Source organism: Gobio gobio (genome assembly GCF_949357685.1).
Source record: "Gobio gobio genome assembly, chromosome: 20".
Taxonomy (NCBI): domain Eukaryota; kingdom Metazoa; phylum Chordata; class Actinopteri; order Cypriniformes; family Gobionidae; genus Gobio; species Gobio gobio.
The window spans coordinates 45178406-45191412 of record NC_137113.1 but is presented as its reverse complement, the minus strand read 5'-3'; the positions used below and the strand labels follow the sequence as shown (position 1 = coordinate 45191412).

The 13007-nt window shown below is 40.0% G+C and overlaps 1 protein-coding gene across 1 annotated transcript in view; it reads left to right on the top strand.

Annotated features, from left to right (window-relative positions):
* Positions 1-13007, top strand: part of dnah9 (dynein, axonemal, heavy chain 9) — a gene marked incomplete at both ends in the record, with an annotated part of 193344 nt that overhangs the window by 88435 nt on the left and 91902 nt on the right. Inside the window, 13 exons of the mRNA XM_079845505.1 lie at positions 1964-2197; positions 2388-2555; positions 2641-2757; positions 3541-3685; positions 3774-3888; positions 3990-4058; positions 7711-7837; positions 7929-8184; positions 9265-9506; positions 9615-9750; positions 9858-10054; positions 10461-10885; positions 10993-11215. Of these exons, the coding sequence (XP_079701631.1) occupies positions 1964-2197; positions 2388-2555; positions 2641-2757; positions 3541-3685; positions 3774-3888; positions 3990-4058; positions 7711-7837; positions 7929-8184; positions 9265-9506; positions 9615-9750; positions 9858-10054; positions 10461-10885; positions 10993-11215 (2454 nt within the window). The remainder of the gene's footprint in view (positions 1-1963; positions 2198-2387; positions 2556-2640; positions 2758-3540; positions 3686-3773; positions 3889-3989; positions 4059-7710; positions 7838-7928; positions 8185-9264; positions 9507-9614; positions 9751-9857; positions 10055-10460; positions 10886-10992; positions 11216-13007) is intronic.

Genomic DNA, 13007 nt, shown 5'->3' with positions numbered 1-13007 from the left:
TGCAGAACACCGTTGCTGCTCCGGCAAAACAAACCGCGTATTGTTCTCTTAAAGGAACATGCCACTATTTTTGAAAATAGGCTCATTTTCCAACTCCCCCTAGAGTTAAACAGTTGAGTTTTACCGTTTTCGAATCCATTCAGCCGATCTCCGGGTCTGGCGGTAGCACTTTTAGCATAGCTTAGCATAGATCATTGAATCTGATTAGACCGAGCATCTCGCTCAAAAATGACCAAAGAGTTTCGATATTTTCCTATTTAAAACTTGACTTTTCTGTAGTTACATTGTGTACTAAGACCGACGGAAAATGAAAAGTTACGATTTTCTAGGCTGATATGGCTTGGAACTATACTCTCATCCCTGCGTAATAATCAAGGAGCTTTGAGCCGTACCATGAGTGCAGCGGCGCAATGATATCACGCAGCGCCTGAAAATAGTCCCCAGCTAGGTAACTTCCAACATGACCGGCACTAAGTTTGTGTTGTCGCCCTTTAACTCTGGGTTATTTGGGAAGCTGAACAAGGTTATCTTTCCCTCACAACCAAAAACACTCTTCTTTAGTGACTTTGTTGGGTTTCGTGGTCAAAAAACAAAATGATGGAGCTGCCGACGGCTTCCGTAATCCGAACGAAGCTCGTTGATGGGTGCGCTCTTGCTCTGGTTGATGTGCGCACGCTCATCCGGGGGAAGTGCCCATACAAGGAATTCCGCCCTTTATGACATCATACAGGGCCATACTCGGAAAAAAAACCATTCCCAAACTTATTTGAATCCTGAAGGAGTGTATTTGGCACAGAAATACTAAATTTTGGCCATGTTTAGCATGAGAATCCAACTCTTTAACAGTGTAAATAAGTCAGAATGAATGAAATAGCATTAGACCTCCCCTTTAAAGCTACACTGTGTAACTTTTTTAGTTTATTCTTAGCTAAAAACACTTAGTTCTTTCAAAAATATATGTGCTCATTAATGTATATTTACTTCTTTCAAGTAATAAAGTATTCTCGTAAGTTTATAATATGCCATTGAAAATACATACGGGTGAGGAGTTTGAATGCCGGTCGCCATGTTGCCCCTCCATCTGGAAAGTACATTAGCCAAAGAGGGACATACCCGTAAATTCAAGCTTCGCCTTTCGCGTTTTAACACTCGATGGCACCGTGTCAAATGTGGACGAGGGTGAACTGGAAGCCATGTTAATCTTGGACTAAATCGGCCACCGTAGGAGTTAAAACGAAATCGGAATTGAGAGGAACAGAAACTAATATTCACTGGATAGTCACTATACCACACAAGTTATATGAACCATTGACATCAAATTGTTATGGTGCTTTTTTGTCATTTCTGAAACTTAATAGCATTAAAAAACAGTGAAACATACTTCAGAATTTCTCCTTTTGAAAAGAAGGTCATACAGGTTTGAGGGAGAATTATCCCTTTGCAGTTTTCTTTTCCATTCCTAAAGATGTTGTTTAGGCTAGTTTGGTTCAGCTGTTCAACAGTGAGATAAAGCTTTACTGGTAACACTTAACAATATTTCCAAAGCATTTTTTAAACTTAATTGATTTCAATTTCAACATTTACCAAATTGATTAAAATCAAGAGTTGTGTCTGTTAATATTATTTAATGGACCAGTGGCCAGTTGGATAAAACACTTTGACTAGTCTTACAAGTTTCTTTTCTTTAAGACAAGTCAGTTATTTAAAACCGTAGATTAGTGTAATTTAAACGGAAAAATTAGACTGATTACTCCTAGGAAAAACTGCTAGTTGGTCAAACTAGTTCTTTAACATAGTAACTAAGCAAAGTGACTAAGTTTATGCAACTGAGCTAAAATGAACTAACAATGAATTAACAGTTTTTATACCCAACGTTAGCAAAGATTCATAAATGCTGTAGCAAATGTATTGCTCATTGTTAGGTAATTTTAGTTGGTGCATTATTTAATTTGTTGTTTGTCAGGCCCGGGGTTTTCTGAACCCAGATGACATCCTGAAAGGTGACGTGCTGGAAAGCCTCCAGCGAATGCAGACTGCTGTAGATGTGCTGACACACTTCAGGAGCGAATACGAGGACAGAAGGGCCAACCTGAGTCAATACCAGAAGAATGATAACTTGGTTCGGCCGTGGGATTTCTCCCCCCTCTTGGTGTTTTTTGGCCTGGATCACTTCATGAAGAGACTGAGAACAATTGAAGTAAGCGGAGATATTTTTTGAATGTACTTTGGTGTTCACATATGTGCAATGAGTGTGTTTGGGCCCTAAACCTGAAATTATACAGGCGTTCCGGGTAACTACGCTATATGGAATTATGTTTTTTTTAAAAAAGAAGAGATTATAACATGAAGACAATGTTGTCTGGTTCTTTTTCATTGTCATTGTCTAGACTCTCCTGCTGAATGTAGTTGATATGATGAAGCTGGAGAGGGTCGAGTTTGGAGGGATAAAAGGGAAATCTCTCAGTAATCAAGTCCAGTGCTTACGTGAATCCTTCTTGGAGGAATACAGAAAACTCTCAGAGAAGCCGTATGACTCCCTTGATCTTAGTAATATGGTAAGTGGGCAACTTCTCCAACAACACGCAACAAAATCACAGATAACAGGTTGATGTTCCTCGATTAAAGAGTGCTTGTTTGTAGGAGTTTGAAGCAGATTCAGTGGAGTTCCAGCTCATGATGGACCATATCGACCAGGAATTGGGTGGAATCTGTGGCCATGCTTTTGATGGCGCTTCTGGATTGGAGGAAACATTCAAGGTGGGCAACACTTTCTGTTAGTGTGAAAATACAATAATGTTGCAAAAGAGTTTTTTGGTGTCAAGCTGCACACATGCTCCTGACTTGGGACTTCAGTGCTTTTTATGTCTTTAATGAGTTATAGATACTGGAGTATAATCAAGTCCCAATCAGGAACGCAGCCTGAATGTTAAGACTGGAATTCACACAAATCTCCATGGCCTTAAGATCTTAAACAGAGCTCAGTTTGAGCCTTGCAGAAGAAGAAACACGCTTTAGGCTCTTTTTTTATGGTAGATTATTCCTAGCCTGGTCCGACCAGACTCTTGTACATTTCATTTGTACAGAGAGTCTGGCCACTCTCCATTGACAAGCATTTACTTCCTTGAAGGCGGTACTCTGTTGAAGTTTAAAACTATTGGATCTGCCCAGAGCCACTCTGGATCTGCCATAACCAATCGCTAACGTTTGGTCGTGACGTATGTCATCTCATTCTGTTCGCTGATTGGACCGGTTAAAATTTGACCGGAGAAAATCAGAGAATATACGGCAATCCCAGACGGAGTACTGAAGGAAAATGAGAATTGAGCGGAAGTACGTAGGAGGGCGGAGCCAGGCTAGAATATTCCACCCTGGAACATAATTTATTACTGGCATATTTGATTTTTGCAGTTGATAGTGCAGTGAACCATGTATGTCTTTGGAAGTCTTTGGTGGAAAGCGTTTGTGTTTAGTGTTTTTCTTCTCTCAACTTTTTTCAATACAAAGAACACAACACAGTTTCTTAGAGTCTCTGCTTGGCAGGTTTTGGACATGTTCGGCAGACTGTTGGAACGACCCCTGATTGCAGTCGTTGTTCAGACTAGATATCCCAGGCTGATCAAAATGTTTGATGAGGAACTGGAATGTTGCAAGAGGATCTTCAAAACGCAGACAGGGGAAACCCAGGGTTCGGTCTTCATCTTCATTATCGATAAGTAACATCACTGGGGTGTTTGTTATTATCTTGCATTTTTAACTGTTTATTGGTCTTTCAGATTACTATCTTGTCTTCAAGAACATGCCTATGGTTGCTGGAGGACTGAGATTTGTCCAGCAATTGCAGGAACGTATACAGATCCCTTACAACAACTTGAGATTCATCAACCACCCGTAATTATCTTCTGCTTTGTGTTTGTTGAGAAGGCTTGGTTGGGAATCACTCAACAATTAGTTTTCTTCATTAAACAACTACTTTGTTTATTTTATGATAGGTGTCTGGAGACTATGGATGGAAAGGAGGTGGTCCAGAAATACGATGAGCTGATGCAGCAATTCAAACGGTCAGTTTATATTATATACACAAGGAAACCCAAGGGCTATATATACACAGGGGGCTAATAGGCGACAAGACACACCTGGGAACAATAAAGACTAATCAACATGAAAAACTACAAAAGGATTACAAAGATGGCAGATTAAACAGAATGAAGCCTCGTTTACAGTTTGAAACACTCCGAATCACTGAGTCACAACAAAAGATTTGTATAGGTTTCGAAGTGTTTCGAAAGCGCCCATCTCTAATATATATATATATATATATATATATATATATAGTATATCTGTAACTGATCTTGTTTATTTTCACTGTGTCCCAGTTGATACTCTAAACTAGGGGTGTCCAATCCTGGGCCACTGTACTGCAGAGTTTAGCTCCAACCTCAGTGAAACACAGCTGAACCAGCTAGTCAAGATCTTACTAGGCATACAAGAAACTAGTAGTGCACCGAAATGAAAATTCAGGGGCGAAACCAAAAATTTAGGATGCACTTGGCCGAAAACCGAAACTGAAGCCGAAAATGGCTTCTTTTAAAAACGTATACTAATATAAATATATATTATATATACTCACCTAAAGGATTATTAGGAACACCTGTTCAATTTCTCATTAATGCAATTATCTAATCAACCAATCACATGGCAGTTGCTTCAATGCATTTAGGGGTGTGGTCCTGGTCAAGACAATCTCCTGAACTCCAAACTGAATGTCAGAATGGGAAAGAAAGGTGATTTAAGCCATTTTGTGGCATGGTTGTTGGTGCCAGACGGGCCGGTCTGAGTATTTCACAATCTGCTCAGTTACTGGGATTTTCACGCACAACCATTTCTAGGGTTTACAAAGAATGGTGTGAAAAGGGAAAAACATCCAGTATGCGGCAGTCCTGTGGGCGAAAATGCCTTGTTGATGCTAGAGGTCAGAGGAGAATGGGTCGACTGATTCAAGCTGATAGAAGAGCAACTTTGACTGAAATAACCACTCGTTACAACCGAGGTATGCAGCAAAGCATTTGTGAAGCCACAACACACACAACCTGGGTTACACACCTGGGTTATGGGCTACAACAGCAGAAGACCCCACCGGGTACCACTCATCTCCACTACAAATAGGAAAAAGAGGCTACAATTTGCTCAAGCTCACCAAAATTGGACAGTTGAAGACTGGAAAAATGTTGCCTGGTCTGATGAGTCTCGATTTCTGTTGAGACATTCAGATGGTAGAGTCAGAATTTGGCGTAAACAGAATGAGAACATGGATCCATCATGCCTTGTTACCACTGTGGAGGCTGGTGGTGGTGGTGTAATGGTGTGGGGGATGTTTTCTTGGCACACTTTAGGCCCCTTAGTGCCAATTGGGCATGGTTTAAATGCCACGGCCTACCTGAGCATTGTTTCTGACCATGTCCATCCCTTTATGACCACCATGTACCCATGCACCATGACCACCATCCTATCAATATGGGCCAACATTTTTAAAGAATGCTTTCAGCACCTTGTTGAATCAATGCCACGCAGAATTAAGGCAGTTCTGAAGGCGAAAGGGGGTCAAACACACTATTAGTATGGTGTTCCTAATAATCCTTTAGGTGAGTGTATATATATATATATATATATATATATATATATATATATATATATATATATATATATATATATATATATATATATATATATTTAAATTGCTTGAACTTAATGGATCTGAATTGAAAAAATCATGAGCCAATAGAATAAGCAAACTTTTATTACGTTACATAGCAAAACCTAAAATATTTTTAACAATAAATATAAATAATAATACCAAATAATATTATTCTTCACGTTTTATGTTCCATCAAAAAAAAATCATTTTTAACAGTTGTGCAAAAAAGATCCACAATTATCTGAATAACTGCACACAAAATCACAGGTTCATCACAGGTAATCTCAATGGTTCTGAGCGCTTGAGCACGGATGGGAGGGGCGGTTGACATTCATTTTCGGTTTACGTTTTCGGCTGTTTTTTTTATTTCGGCCCGAAACCGATAATGCCATTTTTGGCCGAACATTTTCGGCGGCCGAAATTTCGGTGCACCCCTACTAGAAACTTCCAGCAGGTGTGTTGAGGCAAGCTGGAGCTAAACTCTGCAGGACAGCGGCCCTCCAGGACCGAGTTTGGACAGTCCTATTCTAAACCCAGATTACATTTTTATTTATCCAAAATATAGACCTCTATGACTGTTCCACCTTTGTTAAAATAAATGGGCCTTTTTACTAAAGGACCTCTGCTGCAAGCGTGAACAGCAAGGTATTGCTGAGGAACCTTCAGGCTGTACATGGAATAAACAAAAAAATGATTTGCTCAATTAAGGCGCTAGTGTCTCTAGATTATTACTTCAGGGTCTCATTTTCTCCAATTATGTGCAATGCTTCCATAGCACGACATGAACAATGGTTCTGAAAAATGCCGGAACTCATGCAACTGCCCACAGAGTGTTACATGAGCGTGTGTGTGTGTAACCAAGGACTTGTATGCATGTGTGTGTGTTTTGCATGTAGTTTCCCTTCATATGAGAAAGAAATTATGCATTTCCCAAGGAGCCAGATCTATGTAAATTGTGTAAATCACCCCCTCGTTAGATGATGGTAAAAACTGGTGTTGCGTAAGCAAAATTTAGCCGTTATTGTTATCTCTTGTCCTTATATCTTGACACTGAGACGTACGACTTGTGTGAAGCAAAGTACCAAAGTTTTTACCACAGTACCAAAGCAAAGTTTTTTGTGGTACCTATACCATACCAATTGCACAGAAATCCAATAAAGGCCAGAATGTACAGTCTCTCACAGTCGGCCTATAAAGAGATTACTGTAACAGTAATCCAACATGCGTTCATGATCTTTGGTCAGCACCAGCAGTTCAATCACTCTTACGCACATGCAATCCTACTTAGATAAGGATTTTATGGTGGAGTGTAGTCTGTACTGGACACATATGTTTTGAGATTTGATATTGAATATGTAAATTTGCCTCTTCAGAGATGTGATTCATTTGCTGTGGAAGTGTTCACAGTCATCAAGGATTGAACCTTGTCTATCCCGTTCCCGATCCTTTAAATAAATATAGATCAACAACATTAACTAATAATTTACTCAGCCAAAGATACAAGACAATAGAAGACGTTTGAGAGAATGTCTGTGCTGCTCTTTTCCAGACAGCGAAGATGGATGGTGATTTATACTGTCAAGCTCCAACAAGGATAACAATGCATCATAAAAGTAGTCTATATACGGCTGTGCACTATACTTCAAGTCATGTCATTATTTTCTGATTACCTTTCCCTCGAAAGCTAATTTGCGATTGTGTTCGATGTAAAAATGCCATCTTTAGATGTGTTGCGCAATGCTTGACATCTGAGATTTGAGAGACACTGTAGAGGGAGAGATTATTTGAAAATACCAGCTTAAATTCTGATTTGTGTAGCTTTATTTAAAACATTGCACACAAGTTGCATGGATTACTCGTAATTTTTAGAAGCTTCTTTGTCTTTTGTGCATCTTTGCGGAATAAAGCAGCACCATCCACGTTTGATGAATGAAGAGCACTTATTCATTTGAAATCCTTTTGGCATACATCAAAAAATGACTGGTCAGTAATTGTCTTGCTGCCTTTGTTTTTACCAGATATTCCTCTAAACTGTATGACGATTGGACTGGCTCTGTGGCTGAGGTGTCACAGTTCAATCTCCAAAAGTCGCTGATATCCCGAAAGTTTGACACAAGACTCATCACTGTCAACTTCAACCCCCAGGTCTCTTCATACACGCTTGTGCACAGTATGTTAATATTGTTATCCATGGGTCAGTTCCAGTATTGAATGTGACACTAATCTTGTCCTGTAGCTGGTGTCAGTGCTGCGGGAGGTGAAGTACCTGGAAGCCGGACATGCTGAAGTCATACCAGATATGGCTGCTGACATTTATTCCAACAGGGAGCTGCTGTGCCAGTATGTGGCCAATCTGGACCTCACCACCAGCCGGTACAACAAAGTAATGAGCACTGTGTTAGAGGTAGAGATGCCACTGATCCAGAGCCAGCTGACAGATATCGATATCAAGCTCAAAGAAGCTGAGGAGAACCTCTGCTGGACGAGCCAAGGTAGAGCTATTGAATGTACACTAATAAGGAAAAAATACTATGGTAGTCAATGGCTGCCGAGATCTGCTTGGTTACAAACATTCTTCCAAATATCTTCCTTGTGTTCAGCAGAAAAACAAGTGTGAATAAATGATGACAGAATTTAAATTTTATCCGTTTAAGTCTTGTTTCTTAAAGGGTTAGTTCACCCAAAAATGAAAATCCTGTCATTAATTACTTACCCTCATGTCGTTCGACACCCGTCAGACCTCCGTTCATCTTCGGAACACAAATGAAGATATTTTAGTTGAAATCTGATGGCTCTGAAAGGCCTCCATTGGCACAATGCACTTTACACTCTCAAGACCCTTAAAAGGTACTAAAGACGTCGTTACAAAGTCCATCTCACTACAGTGGTTCTACAATAACTTTATAAAGCGACGAGAATAGTTTTTGTGCGCAAAAAAACCCTAAAAAACGACTTATATAGTGATGACCGATTTCAAAATAATGCATCATGAAGCTTCAAAGCGTTATGAATCAGCGAGTCGAATCATGACAAACTGCCAAAAACCGGCAAACTGCTGAAATCACGTCACTGATTCATAACGCTTCGAAGCTTCATGATGCCTTGTTTTGAAATCAGTCATCATGATATAAGTCGTTATTTAGGGTTTTTTTGCGCACGAAAACTATTCTCTTCACTTTAAAAAAGTTATTTTAGAACCACTGTAATGAGATGGACTTTGTAACGACGTCTTTAGTACCTTTTAAGGGTCTTGAGAGTGAACCGTGCATTGAGCCAATGGAGGCCTTTCAGAGCCATCAGATTTCAACTAAAATATCTTCATTTGTGTTCCGAAGATGAACGGAGGCCTTACGGGTGTCGAACGACATGAGGGTAAGTAATTAATGACAGAATTGTCATTTTTGGGTGAACTAACCCTTTAATTGTGCTTTATTGGTAATTTGTTAAAGCAATAGTTCACTGTCATGTTCCAAACCTGTCTGATTTAGTTTTTCACAAAAGCATGATCATGATCATCCACTCTTTTGATTTATAATACTCCAACTAAAAGGTCTTCCTTTCTAATGTGTTAGGAATTTGGGAATACATCCAGCACGTACGTGAGACGGTATTTGACTTGGAGAGATGCCTACAGAGGACTAAGGACAATATTGAGGAGATCCAGACTATCATGAAGAACTGGACTACCCCAGTCTTTGAAAGGAAGGAGGGGAAGAAAGACACTCTCTTAAACCTGGATGATAAGACCGAGCATCTGGAGAAAATTTACAGCCATATCCGTGCCTCAGGAGCCAGGATCCATCTGTTACTGAAAGTAAGCGATGACAAAAGCCAGTGGGAATCCCATCAAATAACAAAATTGATTAAAGGAGCAATTCAACCAAATTTCTGTTGAGTGTATCTTGTTTTTATTTTGTTCCAGGACAATTTGTCACTTTTCAAAGCAGACCCGTCGTCTGCACAGTGGAGGATTTATGTGGAATACGTGGATGAAATGCTCATCGATGGTTTCTTCGATGCTATTGAGAGCTCCCTCAAGTTCTTCATTGACAACACGGGTGAGCTTTCTAATTCTTTTTTAAGCCTCACTAAAAGTAAAAGACCATTACCATTGCAGATTGATTATTTTGCACTAAAACAATTTCACACTAATTCCCACAATCAGACCAGGAGGCTGTATTATACCCACTCTTCGAGGCCCAGCTATGTCTGCAGGCTCCTGAGATCATATTTCGTCCGTCTTTGGAGTTTAATGCTTCAGATGGCTTTTCCGATCTGGTGGAGAGCCTCATCAATGATGTCTTTAGGATCTCCACTCTTGTGCCACGATTATCTGAGCACATTGGTTTCCCACACTATCAGGTACTGATGCACAGATCACTTTATCTGAGTTTAGCAGTGATAATCTCTTATTGTCTTCTTTTAAGTCATCGTGAAAGGTGCCTAATACACTTTACTTGAAGGGTTTACGATGTCAGCTGAAAATGAAAGTCATTTCAATGGCAGATCAAGTCTCATTCCCAGCTCACAAAAATATGTTCAAAAATGTTTTGCTAATGTGACCATGATGTTCTCTAAATGTTCAAAATGTCCCGTTTTTAAAACCATTATGGCAACACTACTTTTGAATGTTCTCTGAACGTTCTGAAACAAGAACATCCAACTAAAACGTTTCAGACAAATGTTCCATGAACAATGTATAAATGAATGTTTTTGTGCTAATGTTTTGAGAATCGGATATATTTACATAGTCATCTTGTACCTTCAGGCTGATATGGAGGACATGCAGGATTTTATGGAAAATAGGAATCTTCTGATGGACCGTGTGAAGAAAATACAGGCAAGGGGCCTTGAGTACCGTAACACGCTCGAACACTACGCCTATCTCTACGTGGATGACCGAAAGGAGTTCATGCAGCAGTTCTTGCTTTATGGTCACATCCTCACGAGTGAAGAGATCGAGGCCCATGGAGAAAACGAGGTCCCAGAAAACCCTCCGACTCTGGAGCGTTTCCGCGAGCAGGTGGACCTGTACGAACGCTTGTACAAGGAAGTGTGGCAATTGGAGCCCATCCATGTGTTCGAGGGTTGGATGAGGGTTGACGCACGTCCCTTTAAAAATGCCCTGCTCAACATCATCAAAAAGTGGAGCTTGATGTTCAAACAGCATCTTATTGATCATGTAATGAACAGGTAAAAGCACGGAGTAGCTAATTCCATGACAAATATGCTAATCAGAGCCAATGGAAGGTGCAAAATGCCTGATACTTTTTCTATCTTCGTGTCGTGTGATTTTTTAGTCTGTCTGACCTGGAAGAGTTCATCAGAGTGACTGAGACTGGTTTTGGTAAGAAAGTGGAGGAGGGAGACTATGACGGTCTGAAGGAGATCATGGGTTACCTGATGGCGGTAAAAGAACGGCAGAGCACTACGGATGAGATGTTCGAGCCTCTGCAGCACACCATTGATCTGCTGAAGACGTATGAACAGGAACTCCCAGATGTAGTGTACAAGCAACTAGAGGTAAGTGTATCCATAAAATATCGATAGTTTGGCCTCTGAGAGAAAGTTTTACCGAACGCTGATAGATAAAGCCATTAAATTGCTTAAGCTGGGCTCCGAATACAGGATTTTCGGGTCGATTTACCCTTCCCAACAATCGGAGAAAAATCGCGTAAGGCGATTCTTAATGTTCGGCCGAGATTATCTTGTAATGTGAGGCATTTCCAGATACATCGGGGGCTGCTCCGATTTGATCAAACATGTTTGATATTTAGAGGTTTGATTACGCCAATTCTTTCACAATATCCAAAGAGAGAAGTGAATGAGAGCACTTTTGAAATTGCAAACGCGAAACAAGCTGCTGTGTGTGGGTCCGTTGAACAGCGGAGATGGTGTGTGGAGTGTTGAAACAACACGTCTATTTGTATAACATGTCTTCGAAAACAACCCTATGGACAAAGAGAAGAGCTAAGGAGAAATCGCCTTGGTTTTAAACATACCGGGTAAGTGTAGAAAGCTGCTAGCAAATGTAAACATAACCTGTTTAGACATTAATGACGGTCTGCTACGTGCATATTTACATCCGCTTCACCACGAGATCACATGAGGTGCTCCTCCTGGCATGAAAATCTTAATAAGTAAAGATACAATAAGTAAAGTAAAATTAGATAGAATTACAAGAGTAGCAGGTAAAATTATAGGATTTAAGCAAAAGTCAGTCGCTCAATTGACCTATCGGTAAGCCCCGCCCCCCTTAGTTACTGTTGCTAACTCGGACAAACAAACGGAGTTGCTATATCTTACAATGACAGCTGTCAGTGTGAAAACCTTATCCCGAGATGTTTTTGGACACTGAATGTAGCGTATATCCCGTCCGAATGATGGCCAGACTTAACTGATGGTTTATCAAGTTTATTATGTCCTTTTTCACTCCAAAAAATCATCGTAAGAGCTGAACAAACAAAGCATAAGAAGTGCGCATTAACGTCTCATCTCTCTCCGTTGCATTACCATTAACATACACAGCAAATTACACAAAAAACACTCATACACAACTAACAGTAAACAAACATATACACAGAGCTTATGACTTTTCGAGGGTGCAGTTAATAACTGGTCAACTTTGTATCTGCAAAACAACTCAGATAAACTGCGTGCAAGCTCTTCCTTTCACTAGCCGTAGACTATAATACCCATCAAAATAGGAGTCCTCCTAGGACAGATAATGTAGACCTTAAACATATCTAAAATTAAATTAATTTGCATATAACCAGTTTAATATGGAGAGGCACTGAAATGTAGACCTTCGTGTTTTTGACCTAGTGTTACATGATGTGAGAATAGTTAGCTATTTCGGTTTGAATGTTTGCAGGGACTTTAATTGTAACTTAACGAGAGTTTGACAAATAGAAAATCCTCTCAGGATCCCTGGAATCAATGTTACAGTACCTCAGGCACGACATTTGAGCATTTTTGTAGCATAAACACCATCAAACCGATGAGAGCTTTGGATTTTCCAATGTTTCTCTATGGCGCTGACACCTAAAGATGTCCGAGTTCCGGTCCCAGCGCAACTGATACTCAACTGCTATTGGCTCATCTGTGTACGAGGGGAGGGGCTTACCGATGTTGTGTTGTGCATTTTGTGATTGTGTGGCGAGACCAAAGACCAATTTTCAGCTAAGGCTGAACAATAAAGTACTACAACAATAATATATTGCAGTGTGTGATGTGCAAAAATTTTCAAATCTTGTAGAAAGAAAGACATGAACATCTTGGATGAGATGGGGGTGAGTAAAATATCAGGAATTTT